The sequence below is a fragment of the Pogona vitticeps genome, chromosome 5, assembly GCF_051106095.1.
Source record: "Pogona vitticeps strain Pit_001003342236 chromosome 5, PviZW2.1, whole genome shotgun sequence".
Classification (NCBI taxonomy): Eukaryota; Metazoa; Chordata; class Lepidosauria; order Squamata; family Agamidae; genus Pogona; species Pogona vitticeps.
In genome coordinates this window covers 11,572,210-11,598,886 of record NC_135787.1, presented here as the reverse complement: position 1 = coordinate 11,598,886, position 26,677 = coordinate 11,572,210, and the positions used below count along the sequence as shown (strand labels likewise).

Sequence of the window (26,677 nt, the reverse complement as noted above, 5' to 3'; positions counted from 1 at the left end):
ACTCCAGAGCTGGAAGGGGCCCTAGTCCAGCTCCTGTCAAGGAGGCAAAGTGGGGAATTGAACCCCCAACTTCTGGCTTTGTAGCCACATACCTAAATCACTGAGCCATCCTGCAGTCTGAGCACTCACGCTGAAACATAAACCCCGGGTCCATCACTGACCGTCCTATTCTGAATCCTGCCTGGTCTTCCTCATGAATATACTTTGTGAGTAACCAGTATTACGACTGTCTGAGAGTATTTTGCCCGAGGTGCCAAAATAGCAAGAATTTTGCCTCAGGTGCCAAAATAACAGGACTGGTTTAGGCTATAATACCCCCTGCGATGAGGAGTGAGTGAGGGTTTGCCTCAGGCAGCGACTTGTTTCGGTCTGCTTCTGGCAAGCGGTGCCCCTATAAATCGATGGAGAAATATGAGACCCTCATGTAATGGAGAGACCACCCTACCTATTAAAACCCACAAGAGATAGCAGCTGTTACACGAGTTCCTGCTTTTTCTTACCCTGGTCAGCTGATGGGAAACATTAATATAAAACCCAACAGGAACGGTTACTGGCAAATACGGAACCACATGAAATTCATTGTTTCAGCTTGAGAGAGGCTGCCGGTGGGAGAAAGACTCACAAAAGCCCTGCCATCCAATTTGCTCTCAGCATGGCAGGTCACTCTGTAATTGGTTTACAAGCACCCTCTCTGGTGTCCAGAGATGTTAGGCCACTTTTGCAGGTTGTAACTCGCTCTGACTTTGAGAGGACACAACGGCCTGGCAAAGTTAATTGGATGTTGTAGCAGCTTGATTAATTATTGCTGTTGCATGCCATCAGGTTGCTTCTGATGTGTGGTGACCCAAACAGGGTTTCTGAGGTGTATGAGAGCTTCAAGGTGTGGTTTGCCATTATTACACCCTAGAGCAGTGATGGAGAACCTTTGTGAGCCCGAGGGCCCAAACTGCAACACAGCATAAACTTCTTTAAAAATAATGGACCATGCACTGCAAGGGTTAAATGTCCCCCCCCCCGGGGGGGTATTAACAGATAAATAGTTACCAGTCCTTCAATTCCCCCCTTAGGCTAGACCGATAATGGTCATTGTACCCCTCCACTGCACCAGCAGAGGGGAGTGCTGAAATCAGGGATCGGAGGACAGGTAAGTATTTCTCGGTGGTGACTTATGGCTCATGTGCCCGCAGAGAGGGCTCTGCACACTGGCTGTGGCATGAGTGCCATATATTCATCATCGCTGCCGTAGAGAGTTTCCATTGCTGAGCAAGAGTTTGAGCTCTCCTGAGCAACAGTCCAACATGCTATCTGCTGTACCACACTGGCTGAAGTTTGATTTATTAGGCTGCTCCTATTTTTACATTGCTAACTTTAAACTTCAGTGTCATTATTATGACCGCAGGTCACTCGTGTTCGATGTGCAAGAATGAAATATGGTTACCAAACATACCTTATTTACAGCCGAAACAAATCAGAGAGACATTCACATTACAATTAAGTGTGACTTCTTAATCTATTATTATTATTATTATTTATTTAATTTATATCCCGCCTATCTAGTCGTGGTGGACTACTCTAGGCGGCCATCTAGTTGCTGCTCCTGTTTTTGAAGGAAAGCAGTTAAGAGCCCCCCAACCTGTTGGGCCCCCCACAAAAAACAGGTTTTCCACTGAAAAAGAACCTCCCCCTGGCTTCCCAATATATGCCATGTTGGGTTTCAAATGCAACCATGATGGGGTGAAATTCAGGAGTCCTGATCTGGATCAGAAGCACAAGCCAGATTAGGCACTGCAGTTTTTCTCCAAAATCTCTCTTGTGTAAGAGAAGGAACTAAATATGTATGTGTCGTTTAGCCCCGAAAGGTGAGGTTCTGCTGGCATTTGTTTCCCAGCTAATATTCCTTTGCACAAAGTTATTTATGCAAAAAATAAAAATAATTGTGGCCTCTTTTTCTGTCATTTGCATAATTCTCATCACATCATCAACAGGATTCTGAAGTACTAGGAACGCAGTAAGGGTGCAATTAGTGTATTTTATGTAATAACTTTTGTCATTTTTAATTAGAACAAAATGTGAGGAGAAGGAGAGGGAAGCTAGGGCAGAACTCAAATGAACGTTTGCATGGTCAGCTCTCTGTTTTGATCAGAGATGGCTACTACAATCACATTATGGAGCAACCTGCACACTCCAAAATATGCTTTTTCATTTTTGGGGAAAATGTTTAAGTAGTATAGTCAGATAGGCTTCTACTATATAGGCATGTCCCAGAACTATTCAGAGATTGGAAAAGTTACTTTTCCAGCTTGCTGTTCTTGGACCATCTTGAACATGTCTTGTCTTCCCAGATTTTGGAAGCTAAGGAGAGTCAGGCCTTTAAGCTGGACGTGTGTGCATTCGTGCACAACTCTGCCTCCATGCACACAGTTGTCCTCCTCCTCCGCACAGTGATCTCAACAGAACCCAGCATGCAGGGCAAGCAGAACCACATGTGTATGCAAGGGTGAAGTCACATGAGAGGGATTGCCCCACTCAGTGAGGCTGAAAATTTAGGGTATGTTGGAGACCACCAAGAGTATCTCTAGAATCTCCAGGTAGAATCCTGTTAGCACTGACAATATTGGGCTAGATCAGTGGTTCCCAATCTTGGGCAACCTAGCTGTTCTTGGACTGCATATCCCAGAAGCCCTGGGCAGAACAGCTGGTGGTGAAGGCTTCTGGGAATTGCAGTCCAAGACCACCTAGGTTACCCAAGGTTGGGAACCACGGTTCTAGATAGGCCAACAGTCACATTCAGCAGAAGGCAAATGTGTCTATGCTCGATATTTGATTAATCTAACACTGTGGTTTCTACTTCTCAGAATGTCCTACAAGTCCATCTTCAAAGACTGAATTTGGTCACAGTGGTTTTTAGTCATAGGAAGATCCCTTATATCATGTCAGAATGTTGCTCCATCTAGCTTGTGCACCCTGACCAATATCAGAATTTGAGACAATGAACTCTCCCAGAGACTTTCTCATTTTTGGTTCTGTCTTGTTTAGGCTGACTATTTTCTGAAGTGTGATGAGCAATGTGGCAGCTGAAATGTCAAAACAGTGATGAGGATAGTGCCAACTCCATGAGACAATAGAATACATATGGTGCATCTATTTATTCAGATTTATTCAATATATTTCTGAATAGTCCCTGCACTTGCAATAAGTTCTTGAAATGATTTACAACAAAAGACAATAAAACAAACCTTCAATTGAAAATTAGAACAATGCTAAGTAAAAATATAATGTTGCAATAAAAGAAGGGAAAGCTTCTGAAACCAAATAGCAGCCTTCATCAGTCAAAATTCTGTGTAGTGGCAGGGTCAACAAGGAAGCAATGGGTAAATCACTCTATAAACTATAGGGAGATACTGAATAGTTTTAATGAGGATTTAAATCTGTCTCAGGCATATAATATCCCTTGTTAGGCTGTCCTTACATATTTTCCTGTTTGGTTTGTACTGTTTCCGAGCAGCCGACTTATGGTTGTAAACAACAACAACAACATCAGCAGCAGCAGCAGCACTTTAGTGGTCCCCATAGTCATTGGGGCTTTGGTAACAATATCAAGAAAGTTCACACAGTATTACAAGCAGTTGCAGATCTCCGTAATAATACCACCAGAGCTTTTGAAAATGGCAATATTAAGAACAGCATACCTATTGTGCCAATATTTAACAGATACTTAGGTTTTCAGTTAAAACCTATATCTGTTATATAGCACCAATATTTATAATTTTGATTGACTGTGCCTGGTATTTTTAATAATAATAATAATAATAATAATAATAATAATAATAATAATAATAATAATAATAATAATAATAATGATGATGATGATGATGATGATGATGATGATGATGATGATGATGATGATGATGATGATGATGATGATGATGATGTGTCAGAAAATGAGGAAGTCAAGATTTTGTGGAATTTCTGGATCCAAACAGCCGCAAGGTATCAAAGATGCCTCGAACATAACACACCAGAAATAGTAGTAACAGAATGAAGAAATGTCTGGATCATTGACATTGCAATTCCAGGGGATGCTGGAGTTAAGAATAAAGAACTGGAATAACCAACAAGGTACAGAGACCTGACAATCGAAACATCTCACCTCGGGAAGACACACACTTAGGTTTTTGGTGAAAACTTGGATCCGTTATATAATACCAGTCAATGTTTTCGTAATGTTGTCTGTGCCTGGTGTTTTTTTAATGATGATGATGATGATGATGATGGCATTGCTTTTGATTTAATGGAATGCAGTTTCGAATCGTCTCTGTTAGAGCTGCTGGAGAGCTCAGTGGTTCAGGGCTTTTGACTGCTGAGCTGGAGGTTGGCAGTTCGATTCCCCGCTGTCTCGGGGGCTGGACTTGATGACCCCCAAGGGTGCCTTCCAGCCCTGCATTTCTAAGTCAGTCAGGTCAGCCCTGGTGCATTCATACATTTAGGTCACCCTGGTCCCAGCGGGGAGGCTCTCTGCACGTGCGAATCCCGCCGCTCCGCGATCCCTTTTACCTCGCCTCTGCGCCCTCCCGGGGGATAAGCAGGCGGGCGGTGCGCCTGGCCCACCCTGGCAGAGCGAAAGCCAGGGCAGAGCTTGCCTGCTCGCTCGCTCGCTCGCTTCCACCCCGCCCCGGGCTGCGGGCACAGCACAGGGCAAACCGGCTGGCACGGCTGCCGTTCCCGCCCTGCGCCTCCCTCCCTCCCTCGCTGCCGCCTCCTCCTCCTCTTCCTCCGCCTCCTCTCCTGGGCGCGGGGAGGCAGCCCCTGGTCCCCAGTCCCGCTCGCCCGCCTGCGCGTCTGCCAGTCCTCGGCTCTCCCAAGCAGTCGGGGAGCGGGGCGGGTGGCGGCGAGCGGGGCCGTCCTCTGCGCACTGTCTGCTCTCGCCGGGCGCTCGCTCTCGGCGTCTCTCTCTCTCTCTCGCCCCAGTCTCTTCGTTCCTGCCTCCGCTCCCGCTCCTCTCCCCGCGAGCCCCGCTGCTCAGGACGGGGGGAGCCGCCTCTGTCCCTCGGAAAGGCGGAGGAAGGGATCCGAGAGGGGTGGGCTGCTGCCCCACCAACCTGAGCGACCAGGTGAGCGGAGCTGCTAGGGATGCTCCGGGTCTAGTGTGTGTGTGTGTATGTGTGTATGTGAGAGAGATGAAGCAAGAAGCCGAGAAGGAGGAAGAGGAGACGCACTGGAAGGGTCTCGGGTGGGGTGGGGTGGGCTCAGCGTGCTGATAGTTCAAGTCTAGGCATCTTGGGTTTATATGTATGTGTTTGATGCAATGCCATCCCACCTATACCCTGGGATGTGTATGCATGTGTACGAAGTGTGTGTGTGTGGGGTTCCGTGCCTGTGTAATGGAACTTGGCGTGCAGGACTGCCAGTGACAGGGGCAAACGGGGTGTGCGGCATTAATTCGCCTCGAATTAACTGTCACTGCTAAACAGGCATTAAGATCTTCATCTTCCCTGAAACATGCCTTGGTTGAAAGGATCACCCAGGGTTGAGTGGAGTAGGGGACTGGGCGCTGGGAGAGAGTGAAGAATCCAGGTGTTTTAACCCTGTGTGACTCAATGGGATCAAAGGATGCGCCACCATCTCCATACTTTTTAGGAGACAAATCCCTGTTTTCAGGTGCTGGTGGAAAGTGCTGGTCAATGATGCTGAGAGGACCGCCGATCCATGTTACCTGGCACTGCGGGAGAGGTTGCATTCCACCTCTGTGCCACAGCAGGCAGGGAGACTTTGCAACTGTTGCACATATGATGGTCTGATGGGAGAGATGGGTGGTGTGTGGGGGGGACTCAGGTACTTTATGGGCTTCTTCAGGGTGGTACGTGTTGAGATCCAGCATGCATACAGATCCCCTAGACCCGTCACCTGTGCTCGGTAGACCTGGGGCTTAATGAATATAGAATGCATTATATTTCACACATATGGAGCTGACTTCCATTCCAGTGAAGTTGTCGAATGTTACTGCCGTTGTAACATGTGCTAGGATTTCCCCCAAGTCTGTCTTTGCAGAAAAAGAGAATGGTGGTCCAATGGGATGAAGCATGAATTTCATCTACTGAGACCTTGCATATCTGTTGCTTTCAGCTTCCCATAGTATATCTAATGGGGGGAAAATCAGGTTTATATAACATGGGGACATTTTGCCTGATGTGTGCATATCTGTATATTAAATAACCATGGCTGGGAATTATCATAATAACTGCACTGCTTCCAAGATGCACAAGAGAATGACTAGCTATTTCATCAGAACTGGGCACAAGCTTTTGCTCCCGGGGACAGGATGGGGAGAACTGGAGGATGAGATGAAGATCTGATGTGACTTAATGACACATTGGGCCCTGTGTTGGTTAATTAAACAGCACGGCAACAGAGGAGAGCGATGGAAGAGCTCAGCAGCAAAGCCAAATCCCTCTATGATCATGATCACCAGTTTGCTGGGTGTCTACTATGTACCACTCACATTTCCAGAGTGTCACATCACTGTGGTACATAGTAGATCCTTCTGGGACATGTCCGACAGCCAGACCTGTACATCCATTCCACCTTCTTTTTCTCTGATTTACACATATCAGCATCCATTCTCTTATACACTGGTATCCATCTAAGGGTCCATTTCCAAAAAGCAAACTCTAACATCTATGCTGTTGACTCTTTCCACTTGCAGGGTTGAAACCACAGGGCTTTTTAATCGCTGGGGATAATGACAACCTCTGCCATACACTCTTGCATACATGCATGTACACCCAGGCACATGTATGTGCATACACACACATGTGCATACACACACATGTGCATACACACACACTCATTGAGGCTGCCCTGTATCCCCTGTATCTCCAACCCTCCCGATAACAGGTAGTAGGGACGGATTTTTCCAGCAAGAATATATCTTGTGACAGCATTGTTTTGAATGACCATTTAAACTCCTTAACTTAAAATAACAAGAGATATATATTCTTGTGGAGATCAAAATTGCTGGAACTGGTTCGTTTCTACAGAAACATATATCAGCCTGGAATTGCAGGTTTTCTTGGGTGTGAGCTCCAGAGACTGCCATGATGAGTAGCTGTACTTCAAATCTACCATTATGGCTGTGCCAGTAATTTCATCTTATTTGTACCTACCATGCCATAGTCTTGTCATGATAAAATGATACCTTTCTGGAGCTTTTGGGAGCAAGCTGCTTGCCTAATAAATGTATACTTTTCTGTATGTTTTCTGTTTCCATAAGAAGAGAGGGGAGGCAGAAGCATCTGGTTCCAAAACCTGTTGCGAAATGTAGGAACTACACAGATTTTTCTAGGAAGCAGGTCCTGATGAGCTGCGGCTGAAATGAAGTTTCACGTCCAAGCGATGCTGGTGCTTTTAAAAGGAAGGAAAGAGAATATGCAACAAAAAAAGTAGATAAGGCCAAAAATGGACAGCGGGGGGTGGGGGGCAGTTGAAGAAAGCAAAATTAGGAGCAGCAAGGATACAGAGGAGATAAAGCAAGTCTCCATTCAAGCAGCATGTGTAAAAAAAAAATAAAAAAAGAATACTGTGAATAATTTGTTTAAACATTTAATATGGTAAAATGGGAGGAAGGACTAATCTAGGTGAGGAAAAAGATGGCAACTTTTAGAATATATATATTTTAATTGTATTTTAATTGTCTTATCTTTTTTTACTGTAGTTAAATTGCTGTAAACCACCCAGAGACCTTTGGGTAGTGTGGGCGGTATATAAATTAAATCAATCAATAAATAAAATAAGAAAATGGTGCGAGAACAAAAGGGACATAAGAGAAAGTGGTAGCATTCAGGTTTTGCATGAGATATTGGTGTGGAGGAAAGAAGCAGGAAGGTTCCGGTTTTAAGTTCTAAATTGCTCCTGGCACTGGGATTTTGGCACTCCTGGCAGAAAAGTGTGGTTCAGCCAGACATCCTCCCCATTAGATCTAAACCCCAAAGCAGGTAATGCGTAGAAGACAGAGATGGCTGTTTCCGTCCACCAGGGCAGACATCTGGCCGAGAACAGCAGGAAATCTATAAATAATGACCTGTGTAAGATGGGACTTGGATAACTAACTTTGCTGTTACAGAATGAGTGGATGAGAAGGCTCATCATCTGCCAGGCTTAGGCCAGTGCTAAGGCAAAGTTTGGGCTGAGATGCAATAGCTGGTCATTCTCTGGTGCATCTTGGAAGTAAGACAGCATCCCGTGCCCCCACCCCACCCAGGAGCAAAGCAACAGCGACAGTCACAGTCCTGCAGCTATTAGTCAATGATAAGTTTGCTTGGGACCAGGGACTTGAGGACTCGTGAGACTAACTGCCAAGTCAGACTTAAGTCTCACTGGTGACTTGACTCAGGGTTTTGTTTTGTTTTCTCCATGATTTGGACTTGACTCGTGCATCAGAACCCACCCGCCTCTCCCTTTTTTTTCTGGGGAAATATTGCTTGCTTTTAATAGGGATTCAGGATTTGGTACCAAAGACTTGAACTCAGAGTTGGGACTCCGACCCAGTGACTTGCCAACACCCTTGCTTGCAGCAATGATACCTCTAGGATAGAGGTATGCAGAGAGATTTAGGAGCCAAAGCTCTGCTTGTCTCTCAAAACAGCAGTGCTGCTGGTGTACAGAGCCCAGTAGCTGTACTATGCTAATGAGTGCTCTCCTTTTTTATATATATCACACAGGATTAATGGTCTAGAGCTGGTGGAGTGCTCTTCCTGTCCTCTAATTCTGAGTTAGATTTAGGTCATGTGCATTTCTGAAATTCATTCCATGTTGAGATGTGCTTAGAAAGCACTCCCTTGACACCGATAATGGGTTGTTACCAAGCCAGAAGTAAAAACAGCCCCGTCTTCCCTTGGCAATGAGCACGTTATGAGATGCAATCAGCATAGAGGCTGGCCAGAGAGCTCAGTGAGTTAGGCATTTGGCTGCAGAGCCAGAGGTTGGGATTTCAATTCACCACTGTATCTCCTAGGAGTAAAGCCAACCTGTGTGGCCTTGGGTAATCTTCACAGTCCCAGAATGCCCTCAAAAGAAGGGGAATGATAAACCACCTCCGAGTCCTCTGTACCTGAAAACGGTCATCTTAAGTTGCTGGCAAACCGTTATTACCATTAATGAGTGCAGAGCACATAGATCATAAAGGAGATTACCTAGCCATTTTGTCCCACATTATCTGAGGAAACAGGATGTGGCCACATGTTACTTGGGAAGACAATGAGCAAACATTTGAAAGGGTAGTGGGGCTGTCTGCTGATACTGTCTAATTGGGTGACAAGTTTGCAAAATATGGCAGTTGACATCCCCATCAGGAGCAGCCCTACCATTAGGCAGAGTGAGACGGTTGCCTCAGGTGCTGTGGGTGTGCAGTAAGGTGTGGGAGGTGAGCATCCCATGGGTCACTCTGCTATCTTCAGAAAGAACAGCCACATAATTTTTTTAAGGCTGCAGGTATCAAAGCTACCTAATAGAATGTTAGCATAGTATGCATGGATAATGCACACCGCTGCTGCCACCACTATGTGTGCATTAACATAACAGATGTACTTAGGATCCCATAGTTGGCAAGCAGTGGAGGTTGGTGGCTCTGATGTCAGTGGATTGGTAAATCTCCCCTGGATTTCCATTTGAACTTCAGGAAGCTGTCCAAGGTGCTGAAAGGATTCAAGTGGAGAGTTCAACAACAATCGCATCCCTTATGGATGCTCATGGCCTTCAGATGTGATGGAGGAGGTTGTTGTATGTTGAGGAAAGATTGAGTTATCAATTAAATTGGATTTTATACCTAGTATGGCAGGGGGGAGGTCACTGTTCTGTGTCTCAGGCAGCAACATATTTGGGTGTGGATATGATTCTTGACATTCCTAAAAGTTAACCCACGTACTGATTTTTAGATGCAGTGTAAACTGCCTGCCACAGAATTTGTCCGTACTACACATTGTCATGGCAGTTATTCAATATTTGTCCTGATTTCTTCACCCACTCACTCACACATCCTCCAAAAGTGTTCTGAAACTTTCAGTTTAGAGGGAAAAAATAAGAATGAAAGAGTGTGTGGAAAATCCACCTGTGGGGATGGGATCAGCAGAAGAACTCCAGAACTCCCCTTTGTTGTATGCCTGACACTCGGAAATCTGAAAACTAGCATCAAAATGTTTCTTCAGCTCTGGGTCCATTTGATAGCTCAGTATTTGACACTTGCACATTGTGCTGAAGAATTTGAAATGACTTTCTAGTTTTCTCATCATTTAAAAAGCAAAATGAAACAAAACAAGAAAGCATCATGCAATAGCAAGAAAGGGTTGCTCCCCCCGTCTACTCTTAACTGATTTCTCCTTCAGTGCTTTAATCTAAGTATAATAAAAATAGTTGCATGAACCATTGAATTAAAATGTGTAGTGGGTCAAAGGCAGAGATTACTCTAGAACAGTGGCTTTCAACCTTGTGTGCCCAGTTTTCATCCCAAGAGGATCCTGGACTAAAATTCACAGAAGCCTTCACCATCAGCTGTGCTGGCCAGGATTTCTGGGAGTTGTAGTCCAAGAACATCTATGGGACCCAACGTTGGGAACCACGGCTCTTGATGGATTTATAATGGATTAAAGAGAGAGAGAAGCGAGGACCCCTTTCTGTCTTTTGTCACTGCACAGAAAGAAAGATCTGCCTCTCTTAGCTTTCTGCTCTTAGGTAAATGATCTGTTTTCTTTCTGTAGGTCACCGTCCCAAATGGGAAATGGTTCAGTGAAACCCAAATACCTGAAGAGGCCAGAGAATCATGCTGGAAACTGCCCTTATGGATGCGCAGGTGGCAGTAGTAAATTTTTGAAAGACCCAGGTTTGAACATCAGTACCATAACTGGTGCTGCAGATATTCTGAGGAGCAGGGTTTGGGAGCTCGAAAAGGAACTGAAAAGGCAGGAAGAAGAGCTTCATGAAAGGAACTACCATATTCTGGAGCTCCAGGAGCAACTGGCTAAGCAAACCAGGACCATTGCAGAGCTCACCGAGGAGCTCAAGTGTAAATGCATCCAGCTGAATAAACTTCAGGATGTGGTGGACACCCAGGGAACAAACCCCTTCCCCTTTTCACCTCTTAAAGAACCGCCCCGAAGCAGCCAAGCAGCATGCAGCAACAGGAGGAGAGGGGCCAAGGAAGGCGTGTCAGCAGAGCCGACGACCCGGACATACGACCTGACGGAACAACCCAGGTTTTCTTTCGAGAAGGCGAGAGTCAGAAAGGCCTCTAGGTGAGAAGATGTGCCTTGTACATTGCTGAGCATGTTACAGAGTGATTGGGTGATGTGTTTAGCTCATAACTACAGTGGTGCCCCGCTTGACGATTACCACGTTAGACGAGGAAATCGCTTAACAAGTTTTTTGCGATCACTTTTGCTATCGCAAAATGATGTTTAGATAGGGAAAATTTGCTTTATGATTATCGGTTCCCTGCTTCGGGAACCGTTTTTTTTGCTTTACGAGAACAGCTGATCATCAGGTTTCAAAATGGCCACCCGCTGTTTAAAATGGCTCCCCGCTGTGTTTAGGAAGGCTTTTTTCGCAAGACAGGTGCCGGAAAATGACCGTCCTATGGAGGATCTTCGCTTGACGCTGAGGTATTTTGCCCATTGGAACGCATTGAACCGGTTTTCAATGCATTTCAGTGGGCTTTTTCATTTCGCTTGATGAGGATTTAGTTCTACAGTGATTTTGCTGGAATGGATTATCCTCGTCAAACGAGGCACCACTATATGCACATAGCCAGATGTGGTTTTCATAGGATGATGAGTTCCTATTCTGTAGGGTCAGTAATCGTATTGTGGTTCTATTTCATGTTGGACTAGCATGAACATAATTACTTGTTGTGATGGGGAAGCATTTTTTGGGTACCTATATTTATTTATTTTAGATATTTTTACCCCACCTTTCTACTAGAATGAGGCCCTAAGGTGGCTTATATCATTAAAAGACAACACGTGAAGCTAAAAACAGCAAGTGTTGTTGTTGTTTAGTCATTTAGTCATGTCTGATTCCTTGTGCCCCATGGACCAGAGCACGCCAGGCCCGCCTGTCTCCCACTGCCTCCCAGAGTTGGGTGAAATTCATGTCAGTAGCTCCGATGACACTGTTCAACCATCTCATCCTCTGTCATCCCCTTCTTCTCTTGCCTTCACACTTTCCTAACATCAGGGTCTTTTCCAGGGAGTCTTCTCTTCTCATCAGATGGCCAAAATATTGGAGCCTCAGCTTCAGGATCTGTCCTTCCAGTGAGCATTCAGGGTTGATTTCCTTTCGGATGGATAGGTTTGTTCTCCTTGCAGTCCAGGGGACTCTCAAGAGTCTCCTCCAGCACCACAATTCAAAAGCATCCATTCTTCTGTGGTCAGCTTTCTTTATGGTCCAGCTGTCACTTCCATGCATCACGACAGGAAAAACCATAGCTTTGACTATGTGGACTTTTGTTGGCAAGGTGATGTTTATGAAGTTCAAATTGAGGTTTGTCATTGCTTTCCTCCCAAGAAGCAGGCCTCTTTTAATTTCGTGGCTGCTGTCGCCATCTGCAGTGATCACGGAGCCCAAGAAAGTAAAATCTGTCACTACCTCCATATCTTTCCCTTTTATTTGCCAGGAGGTGATGGGACCAGTGGCCATGATCTTAGTTTTTTTGATAGTGAGCTTCAGACCGTTTTTTGAACTCTCCTCTTTCATCCTCATTAAAAGGTTCTTTAATTCCTCCTTTCTTTCTGCCACCAGAGTGGCATCATCCGCACATCAGAGGTTGTTGATATTTTTTTCCGGCAATCTTAATTCCGGTTTGGGATTCCTCTAGTCCGGCAATTTGCACGATGTATTCTGCATATAAGTTAAATAAGCAGGGAGACAATATACAGCCTTGTCGTACTCCTTTCCCAATTTTGAAGCAATCAGTTGTTCCATATCCAGTTCTAACTGTTGCGTCCTCTCCCACATACTGTATAAATACATTTCTCAGGAGACAGATAAGGTGGTCAGGCACTCCCATTTCTTTAAGAACTTGCCATAGTTTGCTGTGGTTCACACAGTCAAAGGCTTTTGCATAGTCAACGAAGCAGAAGTAGATGTTTTTCTGGAACTCTCTGGCTTTCTCCATAATCCAACACATGTTAGCAATTTGGTCTCAAGTTCCTCTGCCCCTTCGAAATCCAACTTGTACTTCTGGGAGTTCTCAATCCGCATACTGCTGAAGCCTACCTTGGAAGATTTTGGGCATCTGACCTGCAAAGAGACCAAACCTATGCAATTTGAAGGAAATCAACCCCAAGTGCTCACTGGAAGGACAGATCCTGAAGCTGAGGCTCCAATACTTTGGCCATCTGATGAGAAGAGAAGACTCCCTGGAAAAGACCCTGATGTTGGGAAAGAGTGAAGGCAAGAGGAGAAGGGGACAACAGAGGATGAGATGGCTGGACAATGTAATCGAAACTACTAACATGAATTTTACCCAACTCTGGGAGGCAGTGGAAGACAGGAGGGCCTGGTGTGCTCTGGTCCATGGGGTCACGAAGAGTCAGACATGACTTAAGAACTAAACAACAACAAATTGTATCAGTGAACTGACAGCTTGTGAGACTGATATGATTTGCGGCATTCTCTTCTGTCCTTGCTTACCTTGTTATGAGAGTGGCATAGGTTCTTTTCTTGCCCTTTAGTTAGGAGGCAGAGCTTGCCTGTCAGTAAATACCTTGCAAATTCTTGCTGCTGTAGCAAAGCTATACAGCTGTAGAACTTGAGCACAGACATAAAAGAAATGTGGCTTTCTGAAGAACTTTTAATCTGTCACTGGGTAACAGGAAGCAGGAACTGTGGTGACAGGAGGAAGGAAAGACATTGCATACTAGGCTTGTGAGCTTATGCCATGTTTTAGAAGTAGACCTCAGTGCTCATAAATGTATGGCACAAATATGCTCCAAGTTACAGAGGTGTTTTGCCTCTGCTCCTAGTTTTCCAGTGTCCGGACTTTCCAGCCAACATGGACCGTGTTTAAGCACTATTGTTGAATTCGGTGTTTCAGTTCTGCTGTCCTCTATGGTGGGAGGGAAATAGAGATTGCAGTGAAATTTATTTATGTTCTCCTTGTGAATATTAGTGCCATGTGTATACAATTTCCCCCCCTGTAGCTTATGAATATAGCTGAGCAGAAAACAAAATGGTGTTGCTGCTTTGTAAATACACATTTGCTAGTTTCCCAGAGCAAATAAGAAAGGCTCTCAGCATCAAAGCCATGGTACTTTCATAAACTTGAGACTTTTATCCTTTTTCTTAAAAAAAAAAAAAACCTCAGATGGCTAACATGAGGTCTGTTTGAGCAGACAGGCAAGAGAGAACTAAAAACTTGTGGACTTGTTTTCAAGGTTATATTATTATGGACTGGCATATACAACCATTTATTTATTTGTCCATTTTCTCCATTATATTGTGCTCTGTCCCTCTACTTCCCATATTTGGAATCTTTTGTTTCTTTTGGATGTCTCACCTGTTCCATTAGCAGCAGTACCTCGATCACAATAATGACAACATTCACCGGCTTTTCCTGTGTCTGAACAGAATATCACAGTTCCCAGAGCTTTGCTTTCTTCTCTGTTTATATAAAATGAGGACTCCGAGCTGATTGATACCTCTTTCATCTGGTTTCACCAATTCTGGACAGAAACTGAAAAACAGATTTGTAAGAACCCCCTGTTTCAGACAGTGAGGGCAGAAGGGGTGCTTAATAAAAATAATAACAACACAAAATCAATTTCAGCTTAAAGCAGACCATGTAGCATGCACATTTAAAATAGACCTATGCACCCACATTTCTAGCTCTCTACCACCCGCTGTTTTCGATGCTGTTAGTTCTACAAAACTTTAGAATGTTCAGAAAATCATTACAGTGTTGCCTCACTTAACGATTACCCTGTATAACAACGAATCCGCTTCACGACAATGTTTTTGCGATCGCAATTGAGATTGCAAAATGTTCTAATGGTTTTTTTTTGCTTTGCGACGATCGGTTCCCTGCTTCGGGAACTGATTCTTTGCATTACGACGATCAAAACAGCTGATCATCGGGTTTTCAAAATGGCTGCTGGCTGCTCAAAATGGCTCCCCGCTGTCTTTAGGAGGCATTTTCCACTTAACAGGCACCCAAAAATGGCTGCCATGTGGAGGATCTTCGCTGGATGAGCAGGTATTCAGCCCATTGGAACACATTGAATGATTTTCAATGCATTTCAATGGGCTTTTTTATTTCGCTTGACGTTTTTGCTCTACAGCGATTTCGCTGGAACGAATTAACGTTGTCAAGTGAGGCACCAATGTATTTAGCCCCAGTACTTTAGACTGAGTTGTCCAGCCTCATAACTAAAGTCTGTAGGTTGTCTATGCTACATAGTCATTTCTCTGTCTACTTGTTATGCAAACAGGTTATGATTCTCGTGGGATAGTACGTTCCCATTCAGCTCCTCTAGGGTAGATGGAATGCTATAAAGAGGCCATCCAAATGAATCCTGCTGAAATTTGGATTCCATTGGAAAGAAACTTGAATCTGCAGGGTAAAACAATGAAACTTCGTTGGTACCAGGTTTTGATGTGTTTTGCCCTTTCCTTCTTCCTGGGGCTTCCAAGTTCCACCAAGGGCTGGAAAACACAAACAGAGGGAAAAATAAAGGAATCCTACTGAACATCATGACATGTAATTGTACACTGCCACTTGTCTGCATGAGAGAACTTTAGTTATCTGGCCGCAGAGCCAGATTTTGAAATTTGGATCCTCCATTGTGGCAGATCCAAAGAAGAGCCAGCCTGGGTGGCCTTGGGCAAGCTGCACAGTTCCATGGCATCCCCAGAAGAAAGGAATGGTAAACCACTTCTGCATATTCTCTATCTACAGGACTCTGGAAAGGGTCACCATAAATTAGAACTGACTTGATGGCATGCAATTATTAATTATCAATAGGTGGTGCAGCACTAGATTGAAGTGCATACATGTTAAGTCCTTGGGGAAAAACACTAAAAAAGTGTGCTGCTTATATACTGCCCCATAGTGCTTCAAGCACTCTCTGGGCAGTTTACAAGTTAATTATGCAGACTACACATCCCCACCTCATGAGCTGGGTAATCATTTCACTGACCTTGGAAGGATAGAAGGCGGAGTCAACCTTGAGCTGGCTACCTGAGGCTCAACCCCGTGTGGTGAGCACAGTTTTGGCTAAAGTATAGCAGTTTAACCACTGTGCCACAAGGCTCATCCATGTGCAGGTTAAGGTAGCAAGCAGAGAGTAGATATATTATTAGGAACTCATATTATTTGAAATCCAAATATAGTGGAGAATATGGAGGGAGATGCAAAAGGAATCCAAGAAAGAACTTCACAGGGTACACCCGGGATTCCCAAACATTTTCAATTCATGGTTCGCTTGACTTACTAGCTCCCTACTGGCTTCCTACTGTGATACTTTGGGTGAGGGGGAGAAGGGAGAAGCAATTAAAGAAGGCTAATAGAGGATCAGAGGATTCTGCACTGCCCCTGGTTGGGTTTGGTGGCATTCCAGTTTGGGAACATAGCTGCATTGAAATTTGCTACCCCAAGATATAATGATAGCCATGAATCTGAATTACGGTACTTTAGAAAACATGACAAATTTATAGAGTGTAAAGGCATTGCTGACCACTAGTCATGAGAACTGTGTATTATCTCTAACTGTGTAATTTTGAATAGCAGTTATTGAAGAACATGAATTGGAGGACGCCGTTGCACGGTTACCTTGCTTGGGGATTTTTTAGGGACTTTTTTTAGCCACAGAGTGTGAATACAAAACTGGACTAGAGAAACTTCATTCTAATTCAGCAGGGAATGCCTAATGTTCTCATATTCTCTCCTTCTTCACCCCAGAAGTTGGGGCTTGCATAACACAGGATTCTAATTTCCATTTACAATATTTAATTACGATCTATGGATGTGAAAACTGGCGGGTGAGGAGAACTGGCAGGAAAACGTTGAATTCATTTTGAATTGAAGGAGCGCTTTACAGATACCATGAGCGATCAGAAAGAAGAATAAGTGGATCCTAAATCAAATCAAGCCTAACTCTCAACAGAAGCTAAAATTCTGAAATTACTTCAGTCATATTATGACAAGATTAATTGAAAAAGACAAGAATGCTATCCTGCTTCCCTGAAAATAAGACCAAACCTGAAAATAAGCCCTAGTATGATTTTTCAGGATGCTCGTAATATAAGCCCTACCCCAAAAATAAGCCCCAGGTAAGCGAAACCCCACCTTCTACCATTGTGCAGCAACCAGAAGAAGATGACATGACTGTAAAATAAAACATCCCCTGAAAATAAGCCCTAATGCATTTTTGGAGCAAAAATTAATATAAGACCCTGTCTTATTTTTGGGGAACCACGTTAGCAAAGTATTGAAGGTCGTAGGAAAAGAGGAAGACCTAAAATAAAAGAGATGGGCTCAGTAAACTGTGACCTTTAGTTTGCAAGACCTAGGCTGTTGATGATAATCCCCTTTAGAGGTCATTGATGCATTGGGTTGCCAAAAGCTGGAAGCAACTTGATGGTGTATGCCAGCAACACCAATATCCATTCCTCAGAGCCAGGTTCCAAGGTGTGGAAGCCAAGCAAATCTCTAGAGACACAAACATTAAGATTTCAGAGAAACAGGGAGAAACAGAAACATTGCATCCATCAGAGGCTTCTCTAAAAGGAAAGTGAACACATCAGAAGTTCTGTGGCAATAGACAGAACTCCCCTTTAATAAGGAAAAACAACATATTCAGGACTTGACAAAAAGAGTACCCGTTCACTTTAGGAGGTGACTCAATCCATATTTCACATGAACACAGGAGACTGGATGTGTGAACAGCTAATTAGGGTGGGAAGAGGTATGAATGTTGTCATGAACCAGAGCTGAAATATTTTTTTTTTCTAGCAGACAAAAATAGATTTTGACATTTGATATTTTGCTATAGAAAGCAAGTAAGCTAAAAATACTTCCTAAAAATGTTTCAGAAGTGTAACAAACACCTTCGTGTGAAATAACCCCAAAACATACTGGACTTTTTGCAAAGAGTGAGCCTGAAGGTCAAGCTGACCAAGCTCGAAAGGAGATTTATCTGTAGCTGTTACACGAAACACCTGGCAAAAGAAATGCATTCTTCCCCGGCGTGTCTGTGGTGAATGTCTTATACAGGAGATCCAATGCCCTTACTTTGAAGGTGGCCTGTCTCCTGCCTTCTTTACAAATGTGGAAAATGGATGCAGGAGCTTGGAGAGGATGCTGTCATTCTAGATGAAACATGAGAGCATCACTAATCACTATCCAAACTTCCTTAGGCATTTTCCACTGGAACTAATATTGATTGACCTCTGTGTTCAGCAAGTCGTGTCCTCTCACAGATGCTCATAGTGCATTTCCCCCCGCCCTGTTCCAGTATAATCTTGCATAATAAGCTTTCCTTGAATTTTTTACTCTTGATGTGAAGATCCCCCTTTCAAAAGCTTATGCATCACCTAAGAGCAGGGAGACCTCCCAGAGGATTATGTTTATAGCTCTTTTAGTTTTGTTTATTCCTCATTGCCGTTCTTTTCAATTTCTTACTCTGCTCTTGATCTTTGAACCCTGTAGCTTGTTTTCCCCTCTTTAATACCAGAGATTGGAGGTAAATTCTTACTGTGTAAGACTCTGCATCCAGTAATCATTATCCTGAAAAAAATAAATCTTTATGGAGAGGCACAAATGAAATTTGCTATTTTTATTTCACCCATCAATGTTTAAAGGGGAGAATAACTGTACCAGATAGGCCTTTAATGGCGGCAATGTTTATTTATGTTCCTTCCAACGGATAAGTATACCACTGCTAATAAAAATTACAGATTGAATAGCTGAAATGGGGAATTTGATAGCAAAGCCATAGGTTAGGGGAACAATACAAACAGTTTACTAGTGAAAGCTAGCATATTGTACGAGTTCTTTAGTGGTCTATAAAAGGCCTGCTCCTGCTTTTGTATTGTATAATGACCACACCACTCTTTTATTTCAAGGGAATTATGTTGAATGAAATTATGTTTAGCTACAATACCTATAACAGTAGCACAGACTAGAATTTAGTAGATGCCAAAAGACATGTCTTAACCATGCACTTATGGCTGTTATACATGTATTAGCCTTATTTAACTCAGAATGATTTACAACCGTGTTGCAAATCTCAGCAACAGATTTGATAACTGATTGGTGAAAATGTCGGTGTGTTAGGTCAAGGGAAAAAATGACCACACTGCCACATTTGTGAGGCTGAAGGGACAGTTACAAAGAAGCAGGCGAAGCCACACATTTAAATGCAAAGCTGTGGAGAAAATGGCGGCCTAATGTTCTCAAAACACGTTGCTGAAATCCTCAGGAAATTACATCTGACCACCTAACTAGATGGTACACTTTGGCTGTCGTTAGAACCAGAACTCCCTTAAGGGGTAAAAGACATTGGCCAGAATTCTGTTGATTAGTCATGCTGGCTTTAAGTGCAGTAGCATCATTTTCAGCAGCAAACTGCCCACTAGATCGCAAGTCATTGCTTGTATTCTTCATCACACACCCAGTCATGGGTCTTTTTGAGATGAGGAATACAGTACAAGTGGCGACTTCTTAACTAGAAGCAATTTGCTGCTGTGGGTCATGCTGTTGCACTTAGGTGGGTGTGGATCATGAATAACAACCTTGGCATGTTGTAAATTAATTTGCTTCGGCTTTCAGACTGATAATAGGGAGGTAAACAGGGGCTTCATTTGCAAGTCTCATTACCCGAACATGGAATTTTGAAGGAATTGTATGTCCAGAGGAAAAACAGAGCAGGAAATATGCATTTGACCCTGCAGGCAAGTGCAGGAGATATTTTTGGTTTTATTTTAGCCTCTGAGACTGCACGAGTCTCGTAGTGACACCTGTGTCCCAGATAAAGCCTATTTGTTTTTGGAACAGCGCCCCTGCCTTATCTCTGGGGTCTGTGCCGCTACAGAGCCTCCTCCCCCGTTGCTTTCATTGCATGAAAGGTTTGCTGCAGTGCATCTACTTCTAAGTCTTGCAAAGAAGTTCCTGACCACATGAGGAACATCTACATTTGGGTTCTGTTTTTCTCTATGGCATCATCCTCTCATTCAGAAATCTGGCTAATTCTAGATCACAGTTTCTGAAAGCATATATATATTGGCACAGGAAACTTAAATGCCATGAAAGGAGCTTAACCCACAGTTTCGTATGAGGAAGCTATTATCCGAAACTCATGGTTCAACATTTTTAGAAATTATTACACGCTATAGAAACTAGCTTTCTCTTTGAAGTTCCCTGGCTGCCTTCTTACCTGCCTCTTTTTTATTATTATTATTTTACTCTTCTCCATCATGTATTTAACAAAACAATATAGGGTAGAGGGGAAAAAGGAAGCCATCCGAATTGTATAATTGAGAGAAAGAATTTTCTTCCCTTATTTTCACGTGGGGCTGTTTTTAGATCAATACCTTTCCCAGTTTGGGAGTGAAATATCTAGAACTAGGTCCCAGAAAGAGTCTATCCAGTGAGCTGGCCAAACTCTGGAAATGTTTTAATGCTGGGATATAACTAGATATTCCTTAAGTAGGATAACAGGATGGGTGAGTTTCTAGTGAGAAAATTTGTTATCAATTCTACACCGTGACCTATTTATAGCCTGGCTTGCTCTGAAGCACCTGAACACTTACATTTTCCACTTTAGCCTGCAAATACATGATTACTATGCATGTGATCTTATTTTTTAAAACTTTTTCTCATCGCCATCCTTCATCTTCAAGCTTGCTATGCAGGTAATAAAGGAAATAAATCAAGCTGCTGAACGGGAAGTGATCATTCACTCTTAGGGCGTCCTCTACAAGGAGCCCTGGGAGAATTGTACTATGTGTTATGAATCCAGTGCTCATAAAGTCCTTGGAAGTTTCCAAAGTGCGTAGGAGAGATTTGTTTCATCCGACAGGGCAGTTTGCAGGCCATTGTGATAACATGCAGTTCCAGGGGCATACAAACGTTGCGCTTCAGATTACTCCGTAATTGAGATCTGCTCATTTGCAGTCCTCAATGCACTCCACTAAGACATTTAAACATACACACACACACACACACACACACACGCACACACACACACACACACACACACACACACACACACACACATATGTTTAAATGTCTTAGTGGAGTGCATTGAGGATGGCCACAATCAGCACAAAGAACAGAAATTCGTGGTGCACCTGGACAGGCAGTCAAAATTATTTGTGTGCTTGCACAAGTTCTTCTGAAGAAAAAGCTCTGCCATTTGGTGTATCTTGGGACTCTTACAGATGGAATGTATGTTCTTAACTTATTCAATTCAGCACTGATTTTACTATTCTCACCAATCAGATAATGTGGTTCTTGTATCACCTAGTACAGTGACATTTTCCATACCAGCTGTACTTTTTAATCCATCCTGAAAGGAAGGTTTATTTTTTTTATATCACGGTGTTCTGGGGGGTGGAGTTTAGCATGATTACATTCCCCATTTGACATTAACAGCTGGTGAGAGTCTCCTGGTTTGGGATTTTCAGTTAGCAGTCAGCACACACACAAACACCAACAATCTCCAGCACAGCAGCGGAGTTCTTAAATCCTTTTAAAAGATTTTCTTAAAGACGTCCTAAAGAGAATCTTTCAGAAACATAGCCATGTTTATCTGTGTAAGCACTGTAAGAAAAAAAATCTAAATAAGCAAAATAAAAGACAACAACCTTGTAGCACCTTAAAAGCTGTTTTATTTTAATTTGAGATTTCGTGGATTGCAACCACTTGCAGAGACACTAGAGTGAGACTATACGGCAGGAAGATTTATACATAGCCCCGTGCAGTTAATGGACAGTGACTATTCATTAAGACTACCAAGCTATAAATAATTTCAATTGGCAAGTACTGGATATGAGTCTATAAAGTAACAATAGCATTATTGTTACTTTATAGACTCACTTCAGTTATGTCAAGAATGCTTCACTTATGTCAAGAATGCTATTGCTAGCATTCTTGACATAAGTGGAATGGCGAAAGTCAGTCTGGGGTCTCACATTTGGTAATGGGTTAGGAAGCCTTGGTCAATGTTTAATGTTGAATCCCTTTGACCAGCTGTCAAACTTATGTTTGACTTCTGTCAAACTCTGTCTCTTTTTCAAGTCTTATACAAAAGCAAGGGCAGGTGATACCTTTATTAGATCACGGAAATAAATTGCTAACTTTTGACCACACCAGTCTTCATCAGACTGTGCACCAATATATTGTGAATAGTGAAGGGGGGAAAATATGGAAGTCTCAAAAGTCATGGCAGATGTCCATGTTAGATCTCTTTCTTTTAAAATGAGTTTCAAAATGCAGGCATCAAACGCAAAGTTTTCTGCAAACTGCAGTTCAGGAACACTTGAGTTATCCAAGGTTGGGAGCCACTGGTTTAAACTATCGCACATCACCTGAGTTTATGCTGAACACTTTGGTTATGATCCTGTTGCAGAATGGAGGGGAAATTGTGTAAGTGTCCACCCCCCACTTGTTCTGCCAGGATCCTCCTTGTGTGCCTGTTCTTGCACTGGTTGCAGAATTGGTCACACGATTGGGGATGGATTGGGGCCACTTATACAAAATCTCTGCCCTTCCATACCTAGGCAACAGACTGCTAGTCTTTAGGTTCCAAACTGAAAGAGTAAATTACCTTCACGGGCATTAGATGGTAAACACCCTGGTAGAGTAAAGTGCTGTGCATAATACAATTGATTTATGTGCATGAAATGAATCAGACTTTCTCGCTTTCTCTTTTTCTCTCCTTGGCTTGCTGAATACAAGTGAGAAAAAGCTCATCACGGATGCTCTGAATAGAAACCAGTTTTTGAAGAGACTGGACCCTCAGCAGATCAGAGATATGGTGGAATGTATGTATGGAAGAACATACCAGCAGGGAAGCTATATAATCAAACAAGGGGAGCCTGGCAACCATATATTTGTTCTGGCAGGTTAGTAAACCATATTTGTCCATTCGAATAAATGAAGCCAGCCGCTGTGCAGCAAAGTCTTACTGTTAACACATTATTGTAAGAAGATCTCCACTGATATCTTAGCCATGTTCTGCCTAATCCAGAATCCTATTTCCTGAAAAAGTTGATCTCAACTTTTGGTCCTCCAGATGTTTTGGAGCTATTTAATAGCCCAGTGGTTTAGGTCTCTGGCTGCAGAGCCAGAGGTTGGGAGTTTGATTCCCCCATGGGGCCTCCCTGAGAGGGGCTGGACTGGATGATCCGTAGGGTCCCTTCCAGCTCTGCAGATGATTTTTCTTAAATGAACTAAAATATTTCTATCCTTCTATTGAAAGGACAGGGTTACAGACAATAAACTAATTTCATGTTAATTGAAATGATTTAGAATAACAAAAAATGACTTTACATAATTTAGAAGCCCACAGTCTAACCAAGATCAGAGGGCAGCTCATGATCAAGAAAGAGGAGGGCACCCCCTGAAATTCTTGGGGTGAAATGTTTTCCCGTCCCATTCCATGAATCATGCCTGCCTCAATTGACCATTCCTGAAAGATTCCAAGAACAATGCAAAAAGCATGCTGCTTACAAGTTAATTATGCAGGCTACACATTGCCCCCCCAGTGAGCTGGGTACTCATTTTACCGACCTCGGAAGGATGGAAGGCTGAGTCAACCTTGAGCCGGCTACCTGGGATTTGAACCCCAGGTCGTGAGCAGAGTTTTGGCTGCAGTACAGCGGTTTAACCACTGCGCCACGAGGCTCATGAACAGTCAAGTTTGGCTTGTTGCCAAAATGTCAGGACCATTCTGATCTCCATGGGGAGGGCTATTCCACAGCTGACGTTCTACCGTAGAGGATGTGTCCTGTCTACTGTCTCCATGTGTGGGACGAGAGCTCTTACAGGAATGGTGGCAGTTGTTAGGCATATTTTATGTACCCCCCCCTAGCAGTTTATATATTGCTAGGATATGCATATGAAACACACACATAGAGTACCGTATTTTTCCATGTATAAGATGCCCCCATGTATAAGACACCCCCACTTTTCCAACCCAAAATTAAGAAATCTAAGTAGGGGGAAAGGGATCAAAGCGCTACAGGATCGCTTTGATCCCTGCTTTCCCCTCTACTTGTTTTTGTTCTTTCCTCAGCTTACTTCCATGTATATGACAACGCTCAATTTTTAGTCTAAAGATTTTAGACAAAAGTATAGTCTTATACACAGAAAAATACAGTATATACATATATACGTGTGTGTGCGCGCACACGTGCATGTGCACGTGTATATGTATATGTATGCACTGTGTGTGCATGTGTGCTTGTGTGTGTGTATATATATACCGTATTTTTTGCACCATAAGACGCACTTTTTCCCCACCAAACAGGGGGGTGGAAATTCTGTGTGTCTTATGGAGCGAAGAAAACAGATTATATTCTCCTGTTTTCTTCTCCTAAAAAATTGGTGCGTCTTATGGAAAGGTGCGTCTTATGGAGCAAAACATATGGTATATATCTATAGCTATAGCTATTTTCCTTGGATCATGGTTGCAATGTGGCGTGGTTAGACTCGGAAGGCCGTATAGTTTTTCCGGCTCTAAATCAGAGGCAATTTGGCTGGCTTGACTCAGTTTCCTATTATACCCTTTTTTACAATCATCTGGTCCAAAATCAGTTCCATTCCTCTTCCCAGACTTTGCCTGACCTGCTCATATGATGCCACAAAGGCCCATCACCTGGTTTCAGGTTTTGGCAGTGAATCTCAGGGAATAGGATGTTCCTGCCCTGGTGCCCCTAACTAATCTCTCTCCTCTCTCTCTCTCTCTCACTCTCTCTCTCTCACTCACTCACTCTCTCTCTCTCTCACACACACACACACACACACACACAAACGCACACACAAATCTCTAGCTCTCCATCTATGACTGGGGCAAGGCATGTGACTTGGTGAACTTATAGCTGCTACCGTCATGCCTAATTTGAATGCCAGTACATTTAAACTGTAGCCATTCTAGTCTAATCAATAGCTGAATTCCGTTACTCCTAATTAAGCAACGGAATCAATATTAGGGAGGAAATTGCTTATGGAGACGTGATCTTCTGAGCAAAAGCTGTCCCTTCCTCTCTGCTAACAGGCTCCTCTCTAATTTCAAATGACCCCATCTAATGCCCCAACAACAAATTCAGGATTACCAATGTAGCTCATTTGTGGACAGCCTGCTGTGAAATGTTCCAATGGAGGAAGCAATGAGGCACAGCAAAGATATGTAGAGTCATGCTTGGAGTTTGCCAGCACATGCCATCTCCATTTTAGTGGGATCAAGAAATAAAAGTTTAGACTAGAGGAAGGTGAAGTATTCTTAATGCTAATGAAATTCATTTTTCAATAGCGATAATGTCTAAAAGAACTTTCTGAGAGGCAGGAGTCTTTGTTTAGAGACTGCAGTTTATCTTAGGACATACGTGTTGTAAATTGAATTTAAAGCTCGTACAGGAACTTTGAACTGTGGGCTATACAGTATGGCAGCTTTTAGTCTTATTTCCCTGTTCTCAACAGTAGGTGACTATAGTCTACGTCTATGGATCTGTGGGTGATTTGCACCAGAGCAGCAAGAGTTTCTTATTACAATCTCAAACAACAAAATGACTCTTCCTCACACTGGCTACCCTGCTGAAATAAAGCAGGCTGGAGTAACAGAGGAATGCGTTTTGCTCAGTAGAAATTCTTGGCCTCCAAAATGTTACCGTTATATTTCTTTCATATCAAACTATGGTGGATGGATCTAAGGTTTTGTCGAAGTTGCTTCAGTCCAGTGGAAACATACATGTTTTGCACGCAAAATGTTCCAGGGTTTAACCTCCATAATCTCTTGATGGAATACCTTAACTCTCAAAGCATTGCTGCCCATCGATGATGAAAAGATGATCTAGAAAAGATGGATCTAGAAAAGATGGAGAAGCTAGATCCATCCTCAAGCAACTTGCTCCGTTCTTAATCTGTTTGAACCAAATTGGTACCATTTTGTACAATGGGTTGACTGCATTGCTCAGCACATTCACCTTTTTGATTCCTAAGTAGTAATCTACATTGGGCATCAGGTTGGAATGTATTTGCTAACATCTCTGAGGCTACTTATCCCTCCTCTCAGACAACAGGTCCGTCTCACCCGGTATGGTCTCCTCTGAGGGGCAGTGGTTTTAGAAAATCATGGGCAAGAGAAAACACATTCCAGGGTCTCAAGAAGAAATACTTCCCATCTCCTGCTGTCTGACCCCCTTTTTGAAAAACTAGTAGAGTGCTTGATAGGGTTAGCATGGGGCCATTTGCATGGGAAACCGGCCCTCTGCGTCTGAACTGTGGCTTGCTGGTGGCAATCAAGAGGACATAGGGAGACACAAAAAGCTACACTCCATAGGCTGCACAAGTTTAATATACACCCCACCTTTCTCCCTTGCAGTACTCGAGTTATGTAGATTTTGCAGCCTAAATCTAAAAACAGATCCAGCTCACAACCACAGTAACTTGCAACATTAAAACAGCATTCCG

At 43.2% G+C, this 26,677-nt stretch overlaps 1 protein-coding gene across 1 annotated transcript in view; it reads left to right on the top strand.

Moving 5' to 3' along the window:
* The first annotated feature begins 5,020 nt into the window (after nt 1–5,020).
* The window catches only part of PRKG2 (protein kinase cGMP-dependent 2), a 62,279-nt gene continuing 40,622 nt past the window's right edge, over nt 5,021–26,677 (top strand). The window contains exons 1-3 of the mRNA XM_073002036.2: nt 5,021–5,111; nt 10,749–11,282; nt 22,946–23,112. Of these exons, the coding sequence (XP_072858137.2) occupies nt 10,762–11,282; nt 22,946–23,112 (688 nt within the window). The 5' untranslated portion in view covers nt 5,021–5,111; nt 10,749–10,761. The remainder of the gene's footprint in view (nt 5,112–10,748; nt 11,283–22,945; nt 23,113–26,677) is intronic.